The sequence below is a fragment of the Martes martes genome (assembly GCF_963455335.1).
Source record: "Martes martes genome assembly, chromosome: 1".
Taxonomy (NCBI): Eukaryota; Metazoa; Chordata; class Mammalia; order Carnivora; family Mustelidae; genus Martes; species Martes martes.
In genome coordinates this window covers 90,856,401-90,883,576 of record NC_137888.1, presented here as the reverse complement: position 1 = coordinate 90,883,576, position 27,176 = coordinate 90,856,401, and the positions used below count along the sequence as shown (strand labels likewise).

At 38.3% G+C, this 27,176-nt stretch overlaps 2 protein-coding genes across 3 annotated transcripts in view; one reads left to right on the top strand and one right to left on the bottom strand.

Moving 5' to 3' along the window:
* Window positions 1–663: 663 nt before the first annotated feature.
* Window positions 664–27,176, bottom strand: part of SERPINI1 (serpin family I member 1) — a 73,056-nt gene continuing 46,543 nt past the window's right edge. Inside the window, exons 3-9 of the mRNA XM_080800784.1 lie at window positions 26,510–26,740; window positions 24,157–24,351; window positions 22,571–22,775; window positions 17,016–17,113; window positions 2,926–3,012; window positions 1,219–1,308; window positions 664–979 (exon numbers count right to left, since the gene is read on the bottom strand). Of these exons, the coding sequence (XP_080656910.1) occupies window positions 903–979; window positions 1,219–1,308; window positions 2,926–3,012; window positions 17,016–17,113; window positions 22,571–22,775; window positions 24,157–24,351; window positions 26,510–26,740 (983 nt within the window). The 3' untranslated portion in view covers window positions 664–902. The remainder of the gene's footprint in view (window positions 980–1,218; window positions 1,309–2,925; window positions 3,013–17,015; window positions 17,114–22,570; window positions 22,776–24,156; window positions 24,352–26,509; window positions 26,741–27,176) is intronic.
* The window catches only part of PDCD10 (programmed cell death 10), a 106,237-nt gene continuing 89,537 nt past the window's right edge, over window positions 10,477–27,176 (top strand). The window contains exon 1 of one of the 2 annotated variants that reach the window (XM_080800802.1): window positions 10,477–10,643. The gene's annotated coding sequence lies outside the window, so the exon portion shown is untranslated. The remainder of the gene's footprint in view (window positions 10,644–27,176) is intronic. The other variant, XM_080800803.1, reaches the window with a different exon arrangement.

The following is a 27,176-nucleotide window of genomic DNA, read 5'->3' as shown; positions in this document are numbered from 1 at the left end:
TAGAGCCATCAGGTGACTAATGGGAGAAACCAGGACTGTGATACCCTAATTACATTCAAGTTCGAAACATAAAAACCTTCCACAAGGACAAGAACATCTCTGAGGGCAGCACTCAGCCCCTGACATGCCAGTTTACAGTATCTGCACTAGCATGATTTTTCTCATTAATTTTCTGGTGACCTATGGAAGGGCATATTTTTATTATTACTTTGCTCATATGGCTTATTTGGGGATTCTTGGGAACTTTGTTATAATTTGGATTTTACTTGCAGCACCAAAACATGGTGATATACCAGGTTTCTAATCTATATCAGGCCGCTGAAGTCCAGTGGGTTTTTAAAGACATAGTAAATCAGTTATAGCCATAAGCTAGGGGTTTGCATAGTCCTATTTTTTTCTATCAAGTTTTATCATAGAGCCTGCAGAAGATGTTCAGTTTACATTCTTTTATACCATACTATATACCATCTTCAGAGAAATAACAATTCTAATTTTGGGGGGGCTGCTGGTCTTGATCTGACTTGTTAATGCTTTCTTACGGTATGCGTAGTACTGCTAATTGACTTCACTGCTTTGCTTCTGCATGATTATGAAAGATTTACAATGTAAGTTTACCTAGAAGTATCCTTATAGTACAACTTGTGAAATGAAAACAGAGTTGTTCACGTGATCGATATGTACTTTTATTTTAAATACCAGCACAACAGACACAATGACACCATGGGACTATTACCTCAATGATACTGATAACATTCCTTGACAAGTTGGCTTATAATTTACATACATTGTTTTATCTGGAACTATTTTTAAATATTATCATAAGATATACTGTAAAACACAAATCTTAAATACACCAGTTGCAAACATAACACGTTTAGTTACTATTTTGCATATGAAATGATTTAAAGTTCCTCAAAATCATGTCCACTTGTGTTCATTGTTTCAGGATGCATGACTCGTCCCATGAACAAGACTGTACCTGCATTGGGGTGGAAGTGAACAAAACAAGGTGTGAACAAAAAAGTGGGATATTTACTTTCTTTCTTGCTGACAATTAGCAGTGTTCTAAAAATAAAAATATAAATAATTCTTTTTAAAAATCATTTGAACATTAGAAATGATCTGATAAGTAATGTGGAAAAAAATGCTCTCTCTTTTTAAAAAAAAATTATCTCTTTTTGGCCTATAAATAAAGTTCCATTCTTATAACAGACTTACCTGTTCTCCTGTTCCTGATAAGAAAGAAAAATGGATGGTCGACAATAACTTGAGGATACAGCACAGCCATCCTACTAATTGCAATCATTCCTACAGTGCAGGGAGAAAGTAATTACATGTCTGTGGGTGTGCAGAGACTAATGAGTAATCTCTCCAACACCATCTACATTTAATGCAAAGGCAACAATTTACAGGAAACAAAATTTTAAAGACTCAGAGAAAAAATTATGAAGGTGGCAACATTTCTACTTGATCTTTAAACATATCACACACACACACACAGTTTCCTACCTCCAATCCACCAAAAACACTAGAAAAATTTATTGTGGCTCTTATAAAACATTTATTCTCAGTTTCAGATAAATATATATGGCTTTACTAAAATGACCTTTGAGCTAAGGAAAGGGGGAGAATTAACAAACACCCCAACCAAAAAAAAAAAAAAAAACCAAACAAGTTTCTTTATATTCCCAGACCATTATTTCCTTTTGTCTAAAATGGGGATTTTTACATACTTCTAGTAAGTGTCCAGAATGGCAGTGATTAAAGGGAAAAAACAGCAGTAAGAGAAGCATGATGTTTCCTATGGCTTGGAAACTGAATTCCCCTGAGATCCTTATTATGGGATAATCATTTTATACTTGCTGCAGGGTGATTCATTATCAGGAAAAGGTCAAGATTAAATTATGTAAGATTTTAGGCTTTCCTGATGCCCAAGACTACTGTGTTTCTATTTCCACCTGAAAACACTGTTTTAACTGGTGATATCCTTTTAGTGGACAAATTTATGCAGAAGCTTAAAAAATGATAGGTTCCATTTTGCCAGAGGAAGGAAAAATCCTACCAAAATTTGAACATAGCAGTTGAACATGAGATTGAAACACACCCAAAGAAATAAATGGGAAAAATTGTCATTGGAAAAAATCATTCTCATTTAACTGGGGAAATCAAAACATTCAAAATAATCAAGGACATTTAACATTTTGCTTTGAACACGTGATTTAGGTCAAAATTTTAGAATTATTTATTTAAAATTATTTTACCAGCATTATTTAGTTAAAATTACTTAAAATTATTTATTATGTCTTGTTTATGTGTGTGCTTTTAAAAAATCAAAACTTTTGACAAAATTAAGAACTAGTTTCCAGGAGGGCCTGGGTGATTCAGCTGGTTAAGTGTCTGCCTTCGGCTCAGGTCATGATCTCAGGGTCCTGGGATCCATCCCCGTTGGGCTCCCTGCTCAGGAGGGAGTCTGCTTCTCCCTCTCCCTTTGCCCCTCTCCCCCACTTGTGTTCTCTCTCTCTATCTGAAATAAATAAATAAAATCTTTAAAAAAAAAGAAAAAAGAACTAGTGTCCACAAGTAATTAGATAAGAAGAAGAATGTTTAAGTGGGTGACGAGAAAATATCTAAAATATTTAAACAGGCAGCACAGCAGGGAAATCTATTCTACAGAGCCACCAATGTCCTCATGCCTTTCATTGGTGGTGGGAGTTACTGTGTATTGGGGCGCTGGAGTTAAAGTGCACGCTTCATATCCTATTTAGAAAATTCTAGCTGATTCAGCATTAGCTTGACTTCTAAGAGCAGAGCCAGTTTTTTTTAGCTTCGTTGTAAAAATGACCCCCAACCCCCACCCAAGATGGTTTTAAAGATACAAATCTAAAAAAAAAAGTGAGAACATTGTAGAAAATTATAACTTGGCACCTGAGGTTGCAGCAGCTTCTGAGCCTTCTTCATTAACCTCGATGAAGGACTTGTGAATTGCTTTGGAAAGGAAAATCTCCTTGTTATCTGCAGAAAAAGAAAAAAAGAGAGAGAGAGAGAAAAGAAGCATTTCTTCAGTATCAGAAATAGAGGAGCCTTTTACTCTTTATTTAAACAGCTTTGGAAAATGTGACTTAAGGCACTGATTCTAAAATAGAAGAGATAATGTCAGATTATATTATGATTTCAGAGAGGCCTTGAAGATGTGTTTTCTGATCTGTTCTTATTTTATATTCTCTTGTTAATGTTTCCCTTCATTTTTATTGGTAATTTTCCCATTGTTTATTTCTTATATTGCCAGAGAAAGCAGAAATGTGGCTCTGTTTTTAATAGCAACTTCAAATTAGTTCATAACTCAAGATAAAAACATCTCAAACATTTGCACTCTAATCTGAAATTTTAAAGCACAAAATGAAAACAGGTAGAAATCCACACATAACCAGAGTAAGAAATTTTTAAAAATTGTATCTCTAATTACTATGATAATAGAAATATCCTTGGCAAAGAAAAACAAAATTGACTTTTAGATTATAGAAATGTGAATAGAAAAAAGTTACTTTCCATTCCAGTTAATTGGCTTATCTGAGGATTCACAAACATGCTTTATCCTAAAGTTGGAGGAAAGAACACATTTTCAGTGTTAGGAAGGCTCTTTTTCCCTTAGAGTTGTCTTTCTATGTATGCTTACTTTTCAATTAATGGCTGTTATGGGCTGAATTGTGTTCTCTCAAAATTCACGTGTTGAAGTTCTAGCTCCCAAGACTTCAGAATATGACTGTATGTATATATGTATTTAAGATTTCATTTATTTATTTGACAGAGAGAGGCACAGCAAGAGAGGGAACACAAGCAGGAGGAGTGAGAGAGGAGGAAGCAGGCTTCCCGCCAAGCAGGGAGCCTGATGCGGGGCTCGACCCCAAGACCCTGGGATCATGCCCTGAGCTGAAGGTAGATGCTAAATGACTGAGCCACCCAGGTACCCCAGAATATGACTGTATTTAGAGACAGAGTCTTAGGTTAAAATGAGGTCATTAGGACAGGCCCTAATCCAATATGACTGATGTCCTTAATGAGAACAGGAAATTTGGACACAGAAAGATAGAGAAGGAAGACCATGCCTGATGGCTAATTTTATGTGTCAACCTGGCAGGGCCAGGATATCTGTACCCAGATATTTGGCCAAACTATCATTTTGGATGTTTTCTGCAAAAAAATTTTTTTGGATGAGATTAACATTTAAATTGGTGGAGTTTGAGTAAAGCAGATTGCTTTACTCGATGATGTGGGGGGCCTTAACTAATCACCTGAAGGCTTTTTTTTTTAAATTTTTTAAAAAGATGTTATTTATTTATTTGACAGAGGGAGAAAGAGTACAAGCAGGGGGAGTGGCAGAAGAAGAGGGAGAAGGAGGCTCCCTGCTGTGCAGGGAGCACAAGACGGGACTTAATCTAGACCCTGGGATCATGACCAGGGTTGAGTTGAAGTTGAAGTTGAGTTGAAGTTGAAGTTGAAGTTGAGTTGAAGGCAGCTGCTTAACCAACTAAGCCAGTCCAGAAGGTGCCCCAGAATATGACTGTATTTAAAGATGTCCCCAGCTGCAGGCTTTAGAACAAAGACTGAGACTCTAAGCAAAGACTCTAAGCAAAAAGGAATTGTTCCATTTGACTGCTTTTGGACGCTTCCCTCAATCTCCAGCTTGCCAGCCCACCCTGCAGATTTTAAATTTCCAAAGTGTGCAAGCCAGTTCCTTAAAGTAAATCTCAGTCTCAGTCTGTCTGTCTCTTTCTCTATATAGATAGATATATCTCTCTCTATAAACACACACACACAGACACACACATCCTGTTGGTCCTTTTTATCTGAAGAATGTTAATACACTATGAGCAGACAGACATCTACAAGCCAAGAGGAGAGGTCTAGAAGATTCCAAGCCTGAGGACATCTTGATCTCGGATTTCCAGGCCCCAGAAGCATGAGAAAACAAGCATCAGTTGTTCAAGCCCCCCAGTCTGGGGACTCTGTTATGGCAACTCCAGCAAACTAAGCAATAGGTTGTTGGGTTTCCAACTTTTGTGCTCAAGATTGAAACAAAATGAAAAAAACATAGTTCAAATACATAAAAAGAAAAATAGCACAAGGAAGCAAGATACAAGATTACTCAAGTTTCTGCCACCCCCCCAACCCCCTTTTTCCATTCCAGCAGGTGGAATTCAAATGTAAGATAACCTTGTTGCTGATGCACCATTCAGTAAAAGCCCAGTGCATTTCCCATTAGGCCACATAATAAGACTTTTTCAGTAACCCAGTTCTACCCACAACATACACTTTCTAGTTTTCAAAAACACATAATTATCTTACACTGACAGGGAGTAATGTTCCACAACATTCTTGATACATCTGTTGCATGGCACCTGCTTATTCTGAATAAACCCCAAGACAACGGAGTGGCAACTCTGGATATACTTTTAATAGGGATACTACTTCCTCAGCTTATATTTAGTATTAAGATATAAGCTTGCATTTTGAAGTAGTCTGTCTCACACATTATGATATTTTCTTCTAGAAGGTATTTGATGACTAGAAGAAAAATAAAAAGCCATAGAGTTTTGACATTAAACAATTAAGTATAATTAGCTCCCTCAAATCCAGAAAACTAGGTTTTTTTTCCAACAAATAAGAAGAACAATATAAACTGCATTAAGTAACTAGTATACATTCAGCTGGCAAAACAAATACACGAATTCCAAGATAGTCAAATATATGAACCATTTAGTAGTTAACTGATGCTAGATTATTTTCAGATTCTGCTATCCATTTTGTTCAGTGGGCCAGTGAAGGTGGGGCCATGCACCAAGAGCCAGTATTATGGCCCCGAACGCAAAAGTGACAGAATGTAGTTCCTAAAGGGTAATAAGTGTCCACATTGCCAGCTAAGCCCTCTTTAAATATTCTGAGGAGAGTTCTCAAAGATACCGAATGATACTTTAGCCACGTATCATTGCTCAGAGGAAGCGGCCTCTCCGCTCCTGAGCCTGATCTGTTTACTGCACTGGACACCTTGAAAGAAGGAATCTCATCCCTTCAACGTTGGCTTCTACCACAAATGTACCCTCTTCCTCCAGGCTTCTAACCTCTTATATGCCCTCATTTACCCCTACAAAATGGTGAGAGGACGGGTAGGAAGTGCCAGGCACCATGGCAGATAGATCAAGAAAACATGGATGCTGAGGGTTCTTCCCCCAGGGCTGGTTATTTAAAAAGAACATGAAATGGACAAACCTTCAACAAGATTCACAAAGAAGAGAGATTACCTAAATAAACAATATTAAGACAAAAGAGAACATGTCTAAAGATACAGAGAGAATTTTTTTAAATCACAAAAAAATACTTTGTATAATTTCCTGCAGACAAACGTGAATCAGCGAATGAGGTATAACCTATTTACTATGAACCACATGTATTTACAATACAACGATTACAATATAGGAAAACAAAAATATATTTTACACACCACACCACAGTTTGGTAAGTTTTTGTTTTGGTTTGGTTTTTTAAAGATTGTATTTATTTACTTGACCAAGAGAGAGCACAAGCAGGGGAAACAGCAGGCAGAGGGTGAGGGAGAGACAGGCTCTCTGCAGAGCAGGGAGCCTAATGTGGGGCTCAACCCCAGGACCGTGAGATCATGACCTGAGCCGAAGGCTGATGCTTAACCAACTGAGCCACCAGGTGTCCCTCATAAGTTTTGACATATCTGTGAAGACACAGAATATTTCCATCTCCCCAAAAGATTCTTGTGCTTCTTTATGCAGATAATTTAAAATAAAGAGATTTGCCATCAACTAGACAATTTTATAGAAATGTACAAATGATAAAACTGGATGAAGAAAAAAATAGACTATCTGAATAATCCAGTAACCATTAAAGTAGTTGAATGAGTAGGTGAAAACTTCCTCCTTCCTCAAAATTAAAGAATGTGAGCCTATGGGCACCTGGGTGACTCAGTCATCTAAAGTGACTTTAGATTTCAGCTCAGGTCATGATCTCATGGTTGTGAGATTGAGCCCTGCATTGGGCTCTGCACCAGGCCTGGACCTGCTTGGGATTCTCTCTCTCTCTCTCTCTCCTTCTGGCCCTCCCACCATCCCCTGTCTTAAAAAGAAAGAAAAGAAAAGGAAAAGAAAAGAAAAGAAAGAAAAGCAAAAAGAAAAAAAAATCTTAAGCCTAGATGGTTTTCTAGGCAATTTAATCAATCCCTCAAGGAAAAGATAGGATTTTCTATTACAAATCCATTTTCAATTCTAGAAGGAGAATAAAAGCAATCTAAGTCATCTATGGATAGTCTTACCATATTAAAATTGAACCAGGACAGTCTAATAAAAGGCCAATAAAGTCATAGGCCAAGCTCACCTATTAACATAGAGATAAAAGTTTGTTTTGTTTTGTTTTGTTTTAATCAGGAAGTTAAACCCCCCAACATATGGAAATACTTTTTTAAAATGAGTTTCCAAGGGACATCACAGTTTGTAACGGCACAGCAGTTGAGAACGGCTCTAAGTGCCTCCATTTCACCTCAAGCCTTGCTCTGGGATGATCTCATCAGACCCAAGCCATTTTGTGAACCTACAACTCTACTCAAAGCCCTGTCTCCCCTCTCCCGCTGGCTCTGCCTCCCACCTTGCCTTCCGTATACTGCGTACCAGCAGACCTAGGGTGCAGTGTGAAGGTCTCCGTGAGGTTCCTCTGCGTCGCTAACGTAGCGTGCTTCCCTCCACCCACTGGGCTCCAGGTTATTTGAACTGTGACCCCTGAACATACCCCCTCCCTCACATCTCTGTCTTTGCTTCCCCACAAACTCCCTCAACTTGGGGTGCCTGGGAGGCTCAGTTGGGTTAAGCCTCTGCCTCCGGCTCAGGTCATGATCCCAGCGTCCTGGGATCGAGCCCCGCAAAGGACTCTGCTCAGCAGGGAGCCTGCTCCCCGCCCCCCCCCCCCCGCCTGCCTCTCTGCCTGCTTGTGATCTCTGTCTGTCAAATAAATTAAAAAAGTATTTTAAAAAAATTTTTAGAGGAAAAAAAAACCTCCCTCAACCCAGCACAGTCACACACCTAATTTGCTTCCAAGGCTCAGCTTCCGGCCCTCGCAGGCCTTTTCCGCTCTCTTCTGATCGCTGTTCTCCACTCGGTAGAACGGACCACTCTTCCCTACTGAATCCAGGCTCTGGTTCTCATACAGCCTTCATGACATATCCTACTGGCATCCGTGTCTCTCTCTTCCTGGACTGTCTAATTCCCGGAGGCAAGGATTGTGTCACTGCCCTTTGTGTCCCTGGCTTCTGGCACTTAGTAGGCCTAATAACTGAACTAACCTAAGAAAAGAGAGTTTCCTGGCACCGTGTCAGTTTCCAGTATTTAACCTAGCATGAACAGGAATTTAGTAATTGTTGAATGAAAGAGACTAGCTATTTCCTAGCTTAAGACTTTGGATGTTGTCCCTCTATGGGCACCATGACCACAATTCCATTTACAAGTATGGCTATATGGGTAATTCTTGTAATAAATAAAACATATGACAATAATCCAAGTAGATGCCCTAGGAAAATGGATGGACAACAGCACTGGGGAGGAAAAGAATACAAAGACCACACACAGGCTAAAAAACTTAAAAATGCAATCAAGTAGAAGAGCCAAGGGAATGGGACCCAACAGACCAGTGGCATCATCTATATTTCAAAGACAGCAAAATAAAGATTGAATCCTATGTTCCAGCTCCCCAGGGTGATTAGTTGCTACACAGTGGACAGCAAATATCTGCAGATTTAAGTGAGACCTCAGGACTTGTAAGTTGGAGAAAACCGCCACCCCTTTAGATATTCCAGCAGGAGAAAATGTGACAAACAAATCACATCACAAATCCTGAGGGGGAAAAAAAGAAAATGAAACACTCTTCTCTTGGGACAAACTTCAAGCAGTCACAGTCAAATATAAGCTGAAAGTGGTTTAAACAAGAACGGGTCTGCTGCCGCCCTGTCATGTCACAGAGAACTTTCCCGTACTTGTCCCGCAATATTGCTCATCCTGATGGAATTATGTGTCAATCAAGGCCATCATTCCTGCAGGGCCATTCACCTATTTCTTAAGGGCCTGGACCTTGCCCGTCCAATTTCTCTCCTCCCTGAAATTCTGTGCACCCTGCCAGGTACCAAGTAGGCACTCAGATATTTGATGAACCAGGATGGGAGGGGACTTAAGAAGATTTACACGGATGAGCCCGTCTTATCGATTAGAGAAAGTTCATTGTTCTCTAAAAAAGAAAATAAATAAATCAAAGACAAAGCTACATGCAAAAAACAAACAAACAAACAAACAAATAAATAATTCCATGGCCTGGCCCCAAGCAGTCTTCCCCTTCTGGCCACAGCAGATATTGCTGCCAAATAACTGGTCCTACTTTCCTCTGGGCAGCGAGGAGCAGGGCTCTTCACAAAGGATACGATGGGAATGGGGCCAGCAAACCCTAGGTTTCCCAGAGAAGAGCTGGGCAACAATTCAAGCTCTTCTGAAGAAAGCAGGGCAAAATTCTAAGCCATTCATTCAGTCACTGAGCAAATATTTATCAAGCACTCTGTTGGTATGAGATATTGTGCAGGGCGCTGAAAGCTCCAAGGATCTCTGATTAACATAACGCTGGCCGGGGGGCCGTCATAGGAGTGTGTGCCCCCGCTGCCTCTGTGGCTCTGTTCCGAAACACAGCCAATTGAAATGGATGTCTGCGTCACCAAGGGCGTGCTTAAAATAACAAAATGAAGAGAGTTCCATAATAGAGCCCGAGAATACCAAAAGCGTCTCTGTACTTGAGTTGCTAAAATATTTTTAGCGTCAGCCCCACCCATGAACTTTTGAAAGGTTTTGTAGAATTTGAGCTTTTTCATGGTAGGAATCCTGTTTGTTTGTTTCTTTGAAGAAATGTTGTGGTAGTAGCAAAACATTCATTCATTCATTCATTCAGGTACTAAGCACCTCCCATGTGCCAGACATTGTTGATACACTGGATTTACTATGGTGAACGAAACAGTTCCTTCCTGGGCGCCTGGGTGGCTCAGTGGGGTAAGCCTCTGCCTTCGGCTCAGGTCATGATCTCAGGGTCCTGGGACTGAATCCCGCATCAGGCTCTCTGCTCAGCAGGGAGAAATGGCCACAATTTTAGGGTCTGGTTAAGTGTTACTAAAAAGCAAGATGAGGTGATGTTCGCAGGAGGATGAGGGCAGTGAAGAGGAGCTGCTTGACTTGAGGTGTTGGGGAAGGCGGATCTGAGACGGTCAATTTGGCTGAGACCCAAGGAATACAAAGGAGCCTGCCACAGGAACACCTGAAGGTAGTTTCCAGCAGAGGGAAAAGCTAGTTTAGAGGCAGTTACAAGCCAGCTGTGTTCAAAGACCCAGAAGAACACCTGTGTGGCTGGATTGAGGAGAGTGGGGAGGGCCAGAGGTCTGAGAGAAGCCTCCGTACTTAGAGCGAGGCGGGCTCAGCACCACTTCCTACCGCACGCACCCACCCAGCATCTGTCCGGCTCTCCACACCATGCTGGGCTCTGAAGACAGAGAGTCATCCATGTGTGACCCAGCCCTCGCTTCTGAAGAGCTCTGACATCAGAGACAGGTATGTGAACAAGCAATCTAAGGAAAAGGTAGAACCTGTGATAGCACTTTGTGCTAGGGCAGTCCGGAGGAAGGAAAGTAAACCATTTGGAAGGGAGAGATATCAGGGAAAGCTTCTCAGAGGTGGTGTCATTTGGGCTGGTTCTTGAAGGATAAGTAGAAAAGGGAAAGTCAGACAATCAGGCAAGGGCATTCCCAATGAGGATTGTACTTGCGAAGTGAGACAAGCAGCAGCAATGACTTGAAGGTCCAGCTGGAGCATGGTTACATCATAAGGAGGTGGGGAGTGGCAGGGGGTGCACCTGACTTTAAGAGCCTGGACTCTGAGGCTGAAAAGCCTGGGCTTCATCCAGAAGTAACAGGGCACCTCTACTTTGATTTTAGAAGATACCTGTGCCAGGAGCTGTAAAGTGTGAATCAGAAGGGCGAACAGCTAGGGGCAGGAACGTCAAGTTTGCAACAGTCCAGGGGAGAAAGGAAGTGGAGGTACAGCTCTGAAAGAGACAGTCCTCTGCCTTACCGGTGCAAGGAGAAGCCGAACAAACAAGGGCAGGATGGAAGAGTCAGTCCGGCATAAATCTAAGCACTTGAGTCTGACCTGAATGTGGCTTTTGCTGTGTCTTCTTAATTCCTTTATTTTATTGGCTCCTTTATTAAAGCTCGTACTTTGTGCTGAAGGATTTAGTACTCTCTTTCTCCTTCCCCTTCCACCTTCCAAGAGGATTATCTATTAATCCAAATGCTGACAGTCATTCATTTCCATTACAAAAATAGCCCTACTCTATAACAGGATCCTCGCTGCCACTAGATGAGCATTTTAAATCGCGCCTGAGAAGAAAATGATTCTCAGCACTCTCTACATTTCCATGTTTATTGTATGAGTCTTTACTATGTTTCATGTTAACGGAATTTAGCGTCGAAGGCCATGGACATCAAATTGAGATGACAAAAAATAAGCACAATAAATACAGAGCATCTCATCTTACTCATTTCTTCATTCAGTGAGTACTGGGCAGAAAGCACAAAATCATGTGCTTCCTGAACACATGTAAGGATCAATCCTGGAGAGGTTTAAATTCTGGCAGAAGATATCCAATGCATCAATAATGATAATATGAGATCAGATGTGATATGTAGCATCAAAAAAAGGATAGAATGCTGTAGAATTTACAAAGGAGTTATTACTTCTGGTTGGTGTAATCACGTGGCTTGATGAAGTTGGGGATATTTGTGCTGAAGATCCGTTCAGGAGATATTTTGGGAGGGAGAGATTTTATAAGGCTGGGGCCCTGGGGACGCATGAGGTGCAGCAAAGGAATCAGCCGGAATTAAGGCTGGAGGGAGCTGAAGTCTGAATGCCCTGCTGAGCCGTGGGCAGTGCAAAGCAGAGTGAAGGGAGGCTTTGAACGGGAACTGGGATGATCTGAGAGTGGGTTTTAAGGTGATCAATCCTGGCAGTGGTAGAGAAGAAAGATTAGACAGAAAAGAGATTGGAAACCATTTAGGAGGCTATTGAAATCGTCTGGGGCAGCAGTAATGAGAGTCTGAAATAAAGGTAGATGCCATGGGATAGAGAATGAAAGAGTGGATTCAAGAGGTCTTAGCAAAAGACGCTCAAGTCACTCAATTTTTCTAGAAGCAAGAAAATGTGGAACAGGGTTGTTTTTCCACTGCTAACTCATAGTTGCTATTTTTAAAAAAAGATAAGATTTCACTGCATAAAAAAAAAGATTTCTTGCATAATTTAAGAATGAGTACTGTCACAATAGTACTGAACTATTTCCCGGGTTCTTTTGAATTTACGAATTCTACTAAGAATGCAATTTTTTAACGTTTTTACCCCGTTTTCAAGTAAAAATTATAATTGAAGAAGTAAAACATACAAAAGAAAAAATCCCAAACAGTGCACAGTGACAGAGGAAACAAAATCTCCTCTCTCATCTGGGGACCTCTGTTCTGTATTCTAGAGACAAACATTGCTATCATTTTCTAATACATTATTCAAAAATGGTCACTGCATTTGAAAGCTTAAATGCATACCTATATTCTCCCCCTCCATCTTTGGAACAATAAGCTCCCATTCTGCCAATTGACTTTCTTTTCCCTCTCTGCCTCCACAATGCTTTCTCTAGCATGGGGTTTTGTGATTCATCACTAATGACATCTGGCACTGGATTATTCTTTGTTCGGGGTGTGTCCCGTGCAGTGTAGGTCCCAGGAATGTAGAAGCATCCCCAGCCTTTACCGGATAGATGCCAGTAGCCCTCCCCGGTTGTGACAACCAAAAGGTCTCCAGCTATTGCCAAATGTTCTCTGCAGGACATGGTTGTCCTGGTGTGTCCTGGACACACTGCTCCAATAAAGCATATCTATCGTGCTTCTTTTTATTAAATCCAACTGTTTATGTCTCTCTCCCCCACAAGTCTATCCCTTTTTAGAGCAGGTATGATATCTTAGCCGTTTCTTCATTTTTCTGACCTAGTCCTGAGCTTACACCAACTGACTCACAAAGAGTTATTAAATGAAAGGAAGAGACAGGGCATTGAATGTAATTAATGTATACCTTAAACACCATGAAATTCTCCCCATGAAATTCATTAAGGTAGAAAGTAATAATCAATTACATGTTAATAACTTTTTGGGTACTTGTAGGGGTTACTAAGCATCATAGACACTTTAATCAGCAGAGTTTTCACATCATTTGGAGAGGCAGAAACCTAGACATGTGAAAAGGACACCAGCCACATAGGGCAGAGCATATGGTGCCCGAATAAACGATGCAGGGAATAAATACTACCAAATCTAGCAAACGCAGAGAGACAAGTCTTATAGTTGTGTCACTAGGTTTTTGTTTTGTTTTGTTTTTTAAAGATTTTATTTATCTGACAGAGAGAGACACAGTTCCCCACAGAGAGGGAACACAAGCTAGGGGAGTAGGAGAGGGAGAAGCAGGCTCTCAATGGAGCAGGGAGCCCAATGCGGGGCTCGAACCCAGGACTCTGGGACCATGATCCGAGCCGAACGAAGGGAGATGCCTAACGACTGAGCCACCCAGGCACCCCATAGTTTTTGAATGAATGATTCATAAATTATTGTGTATGTGTGTGTGAGAGAGAGAGAAAGAGAGAGAGAGATTGAGGGACTGCGACAGAGAGAGCAGGTGAGAGAGAGAAGGAGGGAGGGAGAGGGAGAAAAAGGAAGTGTTATTTGGGCTGAGCTGAAATGCTGAGGTTACCAAGGTCTTGGCAAAAACTAGGGAGTTAAGAATGAAAGAGTTCCCCCTCAAAGCTTGAGAAGTTGACTTTAGACCTTTCCTTACGTCATCCTGAAGACTAAAATTGGGTGGTGGTTGAGGATGGCCGATCTGGATTTCTTACTGATGTTTTAAGGAGTTCAGTGCTCCAAGAAATGTAATATAGAATGTGGCCACGAAGAAACCTCTTCTCTCCTTCCCTCCATTGTTTGCTCCTTCAGTGTACATCGACTGTGTACCACCTAAGTGTCAGCTAGGTGCCAGGTCTCAGGCATGCAGCTGGGAGCACTCTGACAGGGACTCAATTCTGACTGAAGTTTGGTCAAACAAACAGAGCCTTCACACGTGGACTATACGAACTCTGAAAGATCCGCATATTATTTCAAATTTCCAAACCATCTGCATTCATAATATATATTTATTCTCTATTGTCTCTGGACATACTAAAGGCAGTTAAATATTACATCATAAACCTCCCAGATATGTCAAAAATTTTAAGCTACACTGACCATAATAATTGACTGGCCACTGTAGCCTGACTTCCTTGGGACTGAAAAGCCACAGATATTCTATGCGGGACAAATAACTACATAGATGTTTGGGTGAGACAGTGAGGAATCTCTAATAAAACAGAAAATAGAGCCACGGTAAGAAAGTGGAATGTAATTATCCAGCTGGAATTTGGCCAGTATGGTAGACAGATTCTCTCAATTCCTGAGGAAGGGAACATAAGAACTTTTAACTATAGTATGCTTGAGCCGCGAATATATATTTCTGACTCAAGCACAAAAGTACCCATTAGCTTTTGAATTTCTACCAGTCCCACCTCCTTGACAACCCCACTGAAAATTTCAAAGTCCTAGGAGCTTGGATGTGAGCCATGAAGACCTTTACTTGGGCAAAATTTGCATTTCTCTAGTGCACAGCAAAATTTATATCATTTATACAGTAGACATTTAGAAAAACTCTACCAGTGTTTTGAGTAAGTTCTCTAATTAAGGGGTGAAAGCTACAGTATCAAATACATGAATATCATCTCACTGCTGAGTCCTGATTAGAAAACAATCTGTCCAATTCTAAATCTGGGAGGGCAAGGCCTTTTTTGATTATCAACTCCTTGAGAATTTCATGAAAGCTATGAACCTATCTCTGCTCTCTTTTTTCTTTTGTGTGTGTGTGTGTGTGTGTGTGTGCATGCACATGCATGTGACTGCACACATATATGCAATTTCATATAGCACCCACTTCACTGAATTCAATTCCTGGGTCCTCATTGTCCAGGTTTAGAAGCTATTATTCGGTCAGCTTGATTTCCTACAGGCTCTTAATTCTAGAGAGGAAAACTAAATTCTCTCCCGTAGCACATGAACAGCCAAGGAAAATTCTATGCCTTAGCTCTCTGGTTGGAGAGTTGAATCCAACAAATTGCATATCTAGAGGACTTACACACTGAGCTCTTTTTTATCTTGAGATCATCAGACATCACGCACATATCTGTGTGTGTGTGTGTGTGTGTGTGTGTGTGTGTTGATTTCATCAGAAAATAGATTGTTTTATATTCCATATTCTTTTTTTTTTTTTTTTTTTAGAGTTTATTCATATATTTGACAGAGATCACAAGTAGGCAGAGAGGCAGGCAGAGAGAGGCGGGGAAGCAGGCTCCCCGCTGAGCAGAGAGCCCGATGATGATGATGCGGGGCTCGATCCCAGGACGCTGAGGTCATGACCTGAGCCAAAGGCAAAGGCTTTAACCCACTGAGCCACCCAGGTGCCCCTTTTTCTATATTCTATAGAAATGATAGAACATCATTATATAAGCTAAGTCTTAAATGCACAGGTACCTTATTTCAATGATGAATGTCTTGGGATTAGCTGCTTAAAATATTTCCAAAAGGATTTTACATGTTCTAAGTACTTAATGTTGCTAATATGTTAATGATTTTTTACCCTGAACAAATTAGGGCATCTGAATCCAATAATTCAACTAGGTTTCCCCCCAGTTGGGATTTTTAAAATAAATTACTCAACACCCAATATTCCAGGTATATTTGGAAGCTACTTCTTTAAAACCATACTTTTTAAAAATTTTAATTTAATTTAATTTTTTTTTCAGTGTTCCAAGATTCATTGTTTATGCACCACACCCTGTGCTCCATGTAATATGTGCCCTCCTTAATACCCACCACCAGGCTCACCCAACCCTCCACCCCCCCCTCCAAAAAAAACCCTAAACCATTCTTTTCTTATTGAAGACTTAACATAATCTTTATATCATCTTACTAGGTATTCTATGAAAAAGCGTCTGGTTCTCACAGCAGGCATGCATTTATCCTCTCTTCCTTCTATCCTATATAAGTTCCTATAACTGGACATATTGAGGCATTAAATCAACATGTTTATTGATTATCTACAAGGCATTGTGTCAGATAGGATGGGAGAATTTAAAGATGTTCAGGACAGGACTTCTGGAGAATATCTACTGTTGAAGATAAGACATGGGCCAGAATAATCTAAACTTAATATTTATAACTGTTATTTATAGCTTTGTATGTAGAAGGTAAATATATTTGTTATATTTATCTGACAAATGATAACTTTATTTTACCTCAGAACACCATAGTAAATAGAGGGTTCGACATCATCATTTAAAAAAGAAAATTTATTTATTTGTTTTTTAAAGGAGCTAGAAATTTAGTGAATATGCCATAAGGGACCAGCGGGCAGGACCTGAGAGAAGAGGCTGCCTGCCAGGAGGCCAGTGGGTGAAGGCTGCTTTTGAGGGAGGAGGGTGAGGGAGTATATTGACATATGGGGTTTTCCCCTTTTTGGTAACTGTGCCTGGTTGCAAGTAGCCCATTGGCTAGGTAGGGCCTATGGATACTTTGAGGTGGGTTGCCTGATGGGCCTGTCTACATTCAGCCAGGGTCACTATGGGCCCTTTTGCCTTGATCAAATTTGTATTGTTTAAGCCTGTTGCCTAAAAGCAGCCTCTATATCCGCACCGCCCCCCCCCCCCGAACAATTTTGACTCTTAAATCTTTAAGGTGCTGACAGCATCATCATTTTTAAAATCTTTCATGAAATAATAACATTTTTTAAAAATTGGTGTTTATCTCCTACCAGACAAAGCTGTCAAATTTGCATTTTTGATGAAAACTTCAGTTATTCCAAGAGCCTTCAAAACATCTTTTAAATCAATTTCCTGTTCCACGGTGAACCTGGAGGACACATGGGGGAAATGCATTTAGTTACAGCATTTTTAAAGTATGTAGTTACAGTAACCCATTACCTGGGACAAGAATAAAAATGTTGGATATGTTGATTTTAATGGTAAATTATGCTAAAACTGGGTTGCGTTTGACTGCAAGTAGTATTCAATTGTGCTTATAAAAAGAGGAGACAGCAAAAAGAATATTGTATCAGAATAGTATTAGATTATTAAGTAGGAAAAGTATTTGATGTGGACACAAAACTGTAATATATAGGATGGAATAAGTGTTTTGAGGTCCAGAATATAAAACTTGTAACTCAGTAGCCTTCAAAATTGTGTGACCTTGTAATACATTTGATTTTTTAAGCTGTCAGTGGCTAATCAAATATTTACCCAAGGCATTTCATTCTCTTAGTATCCTTGCTCAACTCCCTGTGAAAAGGGAAAGCCAATGCTGTATCTAATTGCTGTATAATGGATACATCTTACATTTCAACTCCATACACTCACAGAAAGGAAACATAAAAGCTATCAGGTTAACAATATATATCTTCCTGGTTATATTAACCTCCAGGACCTAAGCCTGTTCTCCTGGTAACATCATAGAAAAGATGTTAATCAACAAAAGTGAATTAAATATTACATCTTAAAAACTGTACACTTTTACAATTATATTAGAGATTCTTTTTTAAGCAAAAGGATAACAAATTTGTATTTTTTGTTTTAATGGGCTTTATGAATTATACATAAATGTGCATCACATTTGCAAGAAGAAATAAAACATTACTTAAAACTGAAATGAAAATAAGTACAGTGGTCACGAGCAGAATATTAATTTTAAAAAACGGTTTCCACAGAGAGTCTGATAAGTCGTATTAAAGAGTCTCTCCCAAACCAATGAATTGTCTCACCCATCTTCCTAGTGAAAAATATGGAGTGAAACATGGCTGCATTTAACACACAAATGCAGTTTTTTTTAAGCAAAGGTTATTATTTTTTTATAAAAAGTGAGAATAACTAGAAGTAAATGTTTCCTTTTTTTTCTAAGATGTAGCTTTTTGATCAATAAAGATCCTAAATGTAAGTTTTTAGGCAATGGGCTGTATCCTTAAAAGAGCTAAGTCTGTGACAGTCACAAAACATCACATTAGCATCATTTCTGATGTCTGGTTTTAAGAAGAATGACAAGGGAATGGCTGCTATGAACAAAGACTCAGACATCAAGAGGAAAAGGGGAAAACAGTTTTAGCAGGTTCATGTTTATGGAAAATATGACAAATAGAAAAGTAAATGTATAGCAAGCATATCAAACCAAGTCCTGAATTTTATCTGTATCCTACACTTTAACTTGGACTTAGCATTGTTTCTTTTGTTTCCTACAAAAAGCAGATGTTGGTTGTGAAAGTAGAAAAGGGGGATGAGTAGGGAAGTGTGGACGCTCTCAAAGAACACCTTCAATGGCTTGATTAAGGTGTTTTGTGTGTGTGCTTTACATTTATTATTCATTAACTGATCTACAAAAAACTATTCTAAGACTCTAATAGATTAATTTAAACATCACGAAAATCTTTGGAGGTCAGTATTATTATTATCCTCAGTTAATACAAGAAGAAACCAAGGAGGAGAAAGATGAGATAACTTGACCAAGGTCAGATGGCTAATAAATGGCAGAGCAGGGGCATGGATCCAGGTCGTATTCTGTATGTTCTGATCCACCTAAAATAGGAAAGTGAAGGAAGAGATCAGGAGAGGATTCTTTGTGCTTCTTAAGGACAACCTGGTTTGTTTCACACTTCTGAGGTTTGCTGTTTCAGGTGAGGATGGTAATTTAGCCAGACTGAATTTGGGCAAGTTCCTTAGTTTCTGAGCCTTGGATTTGGCTGACATTAATAATACCTGCCTCGTAGTATTGTCGAGGGGATTGAATAAGGTTTCTAGAAGTCTTAAAAAAGAAAAATTATTTTTAAGGAATCTCTACATCCAACATGGGGCTTGAAATCCTAACCCTAAGATCAAGAATTGCATGCTCTATCAACTGAGCCAACCAGGTGCCCCAAAGATTTCTAGAAGTCTTAGGATGGTGCCTGTATGTAGGAGGCATGTAATAAAGGGCCGATTGTGTTGACAGCATGTACGATATTGCAGTTACATATAACATTCACATTATTATAGGTGTGAAGGTATTGTATATTTGCATTTTAGCAATGGTGGAGTAATTTGATTAAATAGCTGTTTCATCTCTGCTGCTTTAGCTGTAAATTAGTCAAATCTAGTGTCTTTTTTATTTCAATATCTGTAGTATCTAGCATAGGACAATTTACATAGGTTGAAGTGAAAAAAATCTAGGTGACCATGAGAGTGTTTGTTCAAAGTTGAAGATGGGATGTGAACAATTTCTATTTATCCATCTCTTGTCTTTGTTTCCTTATCAAACTACTGAGAAACAGCTATCATCCTTTTACTCTTTCCTCTTAATAGAGACTAATATTCACATATTAGAGACTAATAATCTTTAATAATCTTAAATAATGTTTAATATAGACACTAACAATCATTATCATCTCCCATACCTGAGGGCTCACTGTGTCCCAGACACTATGCAAATCCTTTTACATATGGTATCTCATTTAATCATCCCTATGATACCGTCACGGAATCCTAGGAGATGATGTATTGTCTCTATTCATCAGAAGAACAAACTGAAGTTCAGTCAAGCCAAGCAACTTGCCGTAGTCACACAGCTAGTAGGTGGTAGAATGAGCATATGAGCTAAGGCCTGTCTGACTGCAAAGCGTCCCACCACTAATAACTACAATTCTAACAACGGCTATTTAAAAACAATCAAACAAACCATAGGTAGATTTTACATTTCGCCCACCAAACTTATAAATAAAAAGCCACAACCTTGCTTTTTTAAATCCAAAGGCATGCCTATTTTAACAATGTAACCATGCATTTGCAACTTTCTATCTGAGTAAGTTGAAGAGGTATGTAGAGGGCAGAAGCGTCTCCACATCTCCGGTGTGGAGAGCAAGTGTTAGAAAAGAATAAATATATATTACATATAAGGAGATTTATACAACTTGTAAGCAATTAAGAAACTAATCAAGACACCTTCTGTAGAAAAGCCCAGTGAAAAGCACTTATGTTAAAGAACAATATCGGATGGCTTATGTATTAGTTTTCTTTTATAAACATGAAACTAAAGTGCTTTATTTCTAAGACAATCATTTTCCAAGTAAAAGGATGGTCTCTGCTTACAAAATAGAAAACCACTTTATATCCATTGATTCACAGCACTCCGATCCCAAATGACAAATCTGAGACTACAAAAGTCAGAGTGGAAAGATACGACAGCCAGGTACCTCTGCATTCCAAATATCAAGGTATTTGATTTTCATTTTAGGACCATCTTCTTGCACCTTATATAACAAAGAAGGTAATGTTCATGAGAATAAGGTCTTTAAAAAATCTTACTGGAAGAAAAGTATATGTAAAGTTACCCATAGGTTAATACAAGGTGAATACTAGGACTTAAAAGGTACACTGAGAATAAATAATAATAATGATAATACATAATAATTATATGATGTTGGGCATTATTCTAAAGTGCTTTTTAGATATCTTACATATATATTTTTAATCTATATTAGCCAAACTGTTTTTGCTACCATGAATAAATTGGAAGAATATTTGGTAATGTCCATTAAATCTTAGAAATGTATGACTATGTATTAACCTTCTGGTATTTCACTGGATTTGTGATATCACATAGGTATAGCAATTTTACCCTCTCCTGAATACAGTTTTGTATTTTGGATAAAAATACAATTTCAATTCAGTATCTGATTCCTATAGGGCTTATTGTTCAGGGGGAAAAATAATAAAAATACAAAAGTAGTTGCTCCCTTCTCCCCCCTCAAAATACCCTATACCTTTTAAGAAAGGCATTTAAAACGTATATGCATGAAATCTAATATCATAGAAAGTAAAAGCACCTGTGGAGCAGGACAAGAATTGGTAAAATTACAGAAATGCAAAGTTGCCATTTCAGAGTAGTATCTCCATGTGAATAAAACTATACAAACATTTTAAGACAGACACTTGAGTAAACCTAGGAAATGGCTATTAAAACTTTTTACCTCTGCTAAAGTGAGGTCATAAACATCCTTATCCTCATTGCACACTTAGTGGATTCTAATACTGTAAAATGGAAGGGGTAGATTGTTTCCTATTGATTATTATCTACATGTAAGTATTTGAAAACAGTCAATTTCTTAAAAAGGGAAACCAGATTCATGTTATGTAGCTATATTATGTTTTGTAGCTATTTTCTCTCTATGCATTAACCAGGCAGAGGGAGAGTTCATAGAAATTCTGGAGAAATGGATACATGGTAATTAACTGTGCCTAGTTTAGTATCAGGCATTAATATGAGCAAACAAGCTAAACTATTTCATAACTGAAGAGTATCTCTTAGAAAATGAAAATTTAATTTTCTTCTGCTGCCATGTTCCATTTCTCAGTGGACAGGACCTGGAGGCCACATTTTCTAGTGAATATGGTTGAATTAGAATATGTGATCCTTACTAAGCATTCATTTAGAATTCTGTTAAAATCGTCCTAAATAACTTTGCATTCTCACAGAATTGAAGCATTTGGCCATGCTGCACTTAGTTCATGGAATTTAATAAGGGAAGAGTTAACACTATACAGAATTTCCCATTTTATCAAAAAGAATTTATTTAAAAATATACAGAGACATACACAATATCAGTATCAGGCAAAGAAACATGAGAAGAGCATTTTAGGCCAATGCAATAACGTGCATAGCGACCCAGAGGCAGGAAAAAGCATGCTATCTGTATGTAGCATAGCAACAGGCACGTGGATAGAACATGCTAACATGTGGTGACTGGCCAGAGGTCAGGTTGAGAAGAACATCTAGGCCCTGCATAGATTTTATTATTTAATCCCCAGGGAGAATTTTAATCTTTCTCCTTCTTATTTATGGTTGCATCTTGGCACCAAGCATAGTAACTTGCTTGCGCTTCTTCCAACAATGTGGGAGATTGTTTTCTCTCCAGCTATAATCAACTTTAAATATTAATGAAATACAGAAGACTGCCAATGCAAATGATATTCAGAGACGATCTGCTGAGAAACATTCTAAAATGAATCTAAGAATATTGACTAGGATCTGAAACTAGGTCTTGGGAAATAGTGTTCAGTGAATCGATAAGGGAGCTTGTGTCTCTGGGCAGGACCTCATGAGTACAAAAGACTACTTTTAAAAAAGGAGGAGGAAGGGAAGGAGAGGAAGGGAAGGGGATGAAAGAAGAAGGGGTGTAGGGGGAGAAAGTAGCTGAGACTTAAAATTCAAAGGTATTCGGACCTGAGTCGGAAACTACATTGAAATCTCTCCCACTATGCTGTTGGAGGGAGTCCCACAGGAGCCTCTTACCTGGGCAGGTACACTTCCACTTTTTGTTTCTTCACAGAGTTTGCCCATTCTTCAATCAGTTGTGCTTTGACCAATGGCTCCAGAGTGGCCAGTGGAACTTCCTGCCTGGACAATACCAGCATCATACTTATCTCCTCTCCCTCATAGGGTATTTCTAGGACTTGGTAGATACCCCCAGCTTCATTGGAACCATCACTAAATTCTCCTAAAACAAAAAGAAAGGCGATAAAAGGCCCATATCCAAGTTCAAATAAAAGGTTTAATTTGTTATAACTTTCTTCCAAAATAGTGTGTGTGTGTGTGTGTGTGTGTGTGTGTGTGTGTGTGTATTCAGGTACCTGAGAAAAAAGGCTCTGGGGGTTTTGTTTTGTTTTATTTTGTTTTTAAAGCTCCTGAAATCAAGTGAATCTTCAGTCCTAAAGTATTTATTTTATTTTAGAATCCCCAGGATTATATCATAATTGTCATAATATGTTCTCTAGACTTACTTTTTATTTTTAAATGAGATACTTCAGATGAATATTTAGTTAAAGAATATCTTTAGAAGCAATGATCAGTCCTGGTTAGAAAAATAAAGCCCTAGATCCAACTTAGATGTAGTTCACATTTGCCAATACCCACCGGATTTCTAAGAAGGGAAAAATGGACTACGTAATACCTGGGACTTTATTATTACCACAACTAAACGTTTTGAGGCCCAGATAGCATAGTCAAAATGAAATCTATTACATTATCTAGGTAGTTGTCTAGGGTATTTGTGGTGCTTAAGACCTCTATATTAGGTAATAAAGGTTGGTTAGGTAATGGGCTTTGTATTCCAATAACTTAGCTAAATTCACCAGGCTTCCATAGAAACATAAAGAAGTCTTTAAAGCAAATGGTCCTGTTGCTACCTTAAAATTTCCCCCATTTTCAAAAAGAAAATGTAATGCTTCTGTTATGAGCATTTTCCTATAACTAATCTAGGTCCTTTAGACCTTTGAACATTTTGGTTCTCAAGTTGAGTGTGTAAGAATTCAGTTCATTGCAGCATGTAAGAAAGATTGACACCCTAAACTTCTGAGAAGTCCAATGAAATATCTCTGAAAATAATGCCAAGGATATTAAGTTGTATCACAAATCACAGACCTTCAATAAATGAAACTAAGAATGAGTAACGACATCCGACCAAATGTACACAGTCTGAAAGCAAAGTTTTAAAGAAAAGCTTGTAATTCAAAAAGTGGTAAGGAATCCAAAGCAAGCGCAAAGCGGAACATATGGGTCACTCACAACCACCCCAAAGCCAATGGCTTTCTGGAGTAACTCATAATGTTCTTTACAAGGCCAGGTATTTGCACATGGGAATAAAGCCGCTCTACAGGTGTAATCAACTTCATAATTTAAAGAAGTCTATTGGAAAACTGTCAATGCATGTAATATTCACTCAGGATCTAATTAGAGGTCTTTGAAAATGGAGCCAAGGAAATTGAATTGCAGCTCAAACGAGATTGACAAGCTATTTGAATAATAAATATTTCATGTTCTTTCTTAAAAATTCATTAATACACTGCAGGAAGAGAGAAATAAAAGCCAGAATGTCTTACCATAATAAAATTCCCCTTGTTGATACATCATTGGAATTTGGACTTCACTTTCATCATCTTTGGTGAAGGAAAAGGTTCTGGTATTTTCAGGTCTAAATTGTGACTTCCAGCTCCCCTTGAAATAGACAGCATTGATGAGGGCCAAATGAGTGCCGGCATCAAAATCCCTTGGGGATACCAAATCCTTCAACAGACCTATTCAGGAAAAATGAATAGATGAACATTCATATTAAATCTGAAGGTGAAAGGGGACCAAAAGATTATCAAACTACCATCTGATAGAGTAATCCAGAAAAAATGCGTACCATTGCCAAATTTACAAAAAAATTAAGTGTCATGCTTTCAAAGGAAAAATGTTACATATGCATCCACACATGCATACACACACACAATACAGATTAAGGAGGTCTAAAACAGACCCACCTGACATAACACTGGTAGGATCTTGACACTTGCAGAAATGATAGAACTATGCACAACAGAATCCCAGGCTTTACCACTTTCTAGTTGTGATGATGTGTGTACAACTCTTAACACAGAGTAAGCACTCAGTAATCATCACAGGGTTTATTCTTGAACAACATACATGATTAAAATGTCATTCAATTCAAAAATTTCCCCCATGTATGTTGGATATCTTTCCACTGAATATAACAATTACATTTGACTAGGTGAAAACAGATGATTGAAAGCCAATTGAACTCATGATGCCGTATTATCGATCATTTGAAATATATCTTTACAAATCTGTTTTCAAAGATATTGAGTCTTTGTTGATAGCAAAAAATGTTTATTTTTAAAATTTTTAAAAAAGATTTTACCTATTCATTTGACAGAGAGAGAGAGAGCACAAGCAGGGGAAATAGCAAGAAGAGGGAGAAACAGGCTCCCCACTGAGCAGGGAGCCCCGTAGCAGGACTCGATCCCAAGACCCTGGGATCATGATCCAAGGTGGAAGGCAGCTGCTTAACCAACTGAGCCACCCAGGCGTCCCACTAAAAATGTTAAAAAGATTTTGGAAATAGCTTTTAATCATTCAGTCTACTCAAAGTGGATTATTATTCTTGACTTATTCTTTGAATGTTAAAATACAAACATAAGTTTCTTTTATCCTACATTTTAATGTCATAGTTAAAAAAGAACCAAAATTTGTATTCTCTCATTTTACTAACGATAGTACTTCTCTAGGTGCTTACAAAGGTGCCTCAGAATTTTTGGGATTAGGACATAGGGCATGTGGTCAGGTTTTTTTGTTATTGTTCCAAAATAAAATATATGAGATTGACGTTATTTGGGGAGTTTTGACAGTATGAATTAATTTAGTGAACATCTGCAATCTACTTGAAATTTGGTCTCATTTTTAAAATTCTAGTTTCAATATTTTGATGGTAAAGTTAGAAAATAAAATGGTAAAATATGAAACATATGGAAAGCTTAAATACATCTTTAAAGAATAGATTAAAAACAAATTTTATTTATTATGTTTAAAGGATTTTATTTTTTAATTTTTTTTACACCCAATGTGGGGCTCAAACTCACAACTCCAAGATCAAGTGTCAAATGTTCCACCAACCAAGCCAGCCAGGTGCCCCAAGATTAGAAATAAATTTAAAAATAAATGTATCTCTTTCTAATTCTTCACTTATTTGGAATTAAAATGGCTGCTCCTTTTTAAAGAAATCCTATACCATTTTTTTGGTTACTTATCAAGTTCTGCCATTTAAAAGCCCAACCCTGGAGGCACCTGGGTGTGGCCCAGATTGTTGTTAAGATGGTTAAGCATCTGCCTTCAGCTCAGGTCATGATCTCCATGTCCTGGGATGGAGCCCCATGTCAGGCTCCCAGCTCAATGGGGAGTCTGTGTCTGCCTCTCCCCCTGCTCGTGCTCTGTCTCTCTCTCTTGAATAAATAAATAAAATCTTAAAAAAAAAAAATAAAGCTCAACTCTGATTTTTAACTCTCTCTTATATTCTATTTTAAATTTATTTTTAAGAGGTCCACCAACTGCCATTCTAACTGGCATCTAACTTCTTAAATAAGTCAGCTCAAGCAAAATTCCAAACAGTAGTTAGGATTACCATGCAGAGGAAAACCATGATTGGAGAGACAGATTTCAGACTGATTTATCACAGTGCCAAAATTCTTCACATGCCAAAAGATTTAAATTCTTTCAAAAATGTTTATTCATAAGCAATGCCTCTAAAAAGACTATAATCTATACAAAATAATTATTAGATACTCGACTAAATGTTAACATTCAAAAATTCAATCAGAGTGAAGAGACAAATAATTTCAGAAGTAGAAGAGCGTTAAAACTAAGCTACCAGAGAAAGAAAGGAACTAAATGACATACTATTTGTGTTATTCTCCACCCACTTATTGATATGGTTGGCCACAGCTATATTTTGACTGAAGTCCACATGATTTACTTCTGCTTTAAAGTACTTTTTCAGCATTTGCAAAAATTCCTCATTGACATGAAATCCATTTTGCACAAAGAGGGAGTTGGCAATTTTCATCACATACTGGCTCTCTTTAGCAGTGACCATGTTAGAAAAATCCTTCAAGAAGGAAAATTCATCACCTGCAAAATGACAAACAGTAAGTTTATTAGTGGAACAAACACAGTGAATGATCACGGGGAGTGGAGAAGCACCAAAACACAACAAGGGAGATAGATGAGACAGGAGCCCAAGGGAAGAGCGGTCTTTATTCCCCATAGCAACATGACAAGGAGGCTCCAATATTTGTGCCATTTCTAGATTTTCAAATTAACTTTGAGTATTTTGAACTGATATTATTTTTCGTTTTAACTGATGTCTTGGTAGAATCTATTATAGAGATTTTTTGGTTGTCTCCTTTCAAAGTGCTTAGGTTATTCTCATTAAATTGGTCTTCATTCTATAATTAATGAATAAGAATTAAGCTTAATTACCTATTTTAAAAATCAAAATATTCCTCAAAATTTTACTTTCACTGAACTTTTTTTGCCTTATAACTAGAAAAGTCTCTTAGAAATC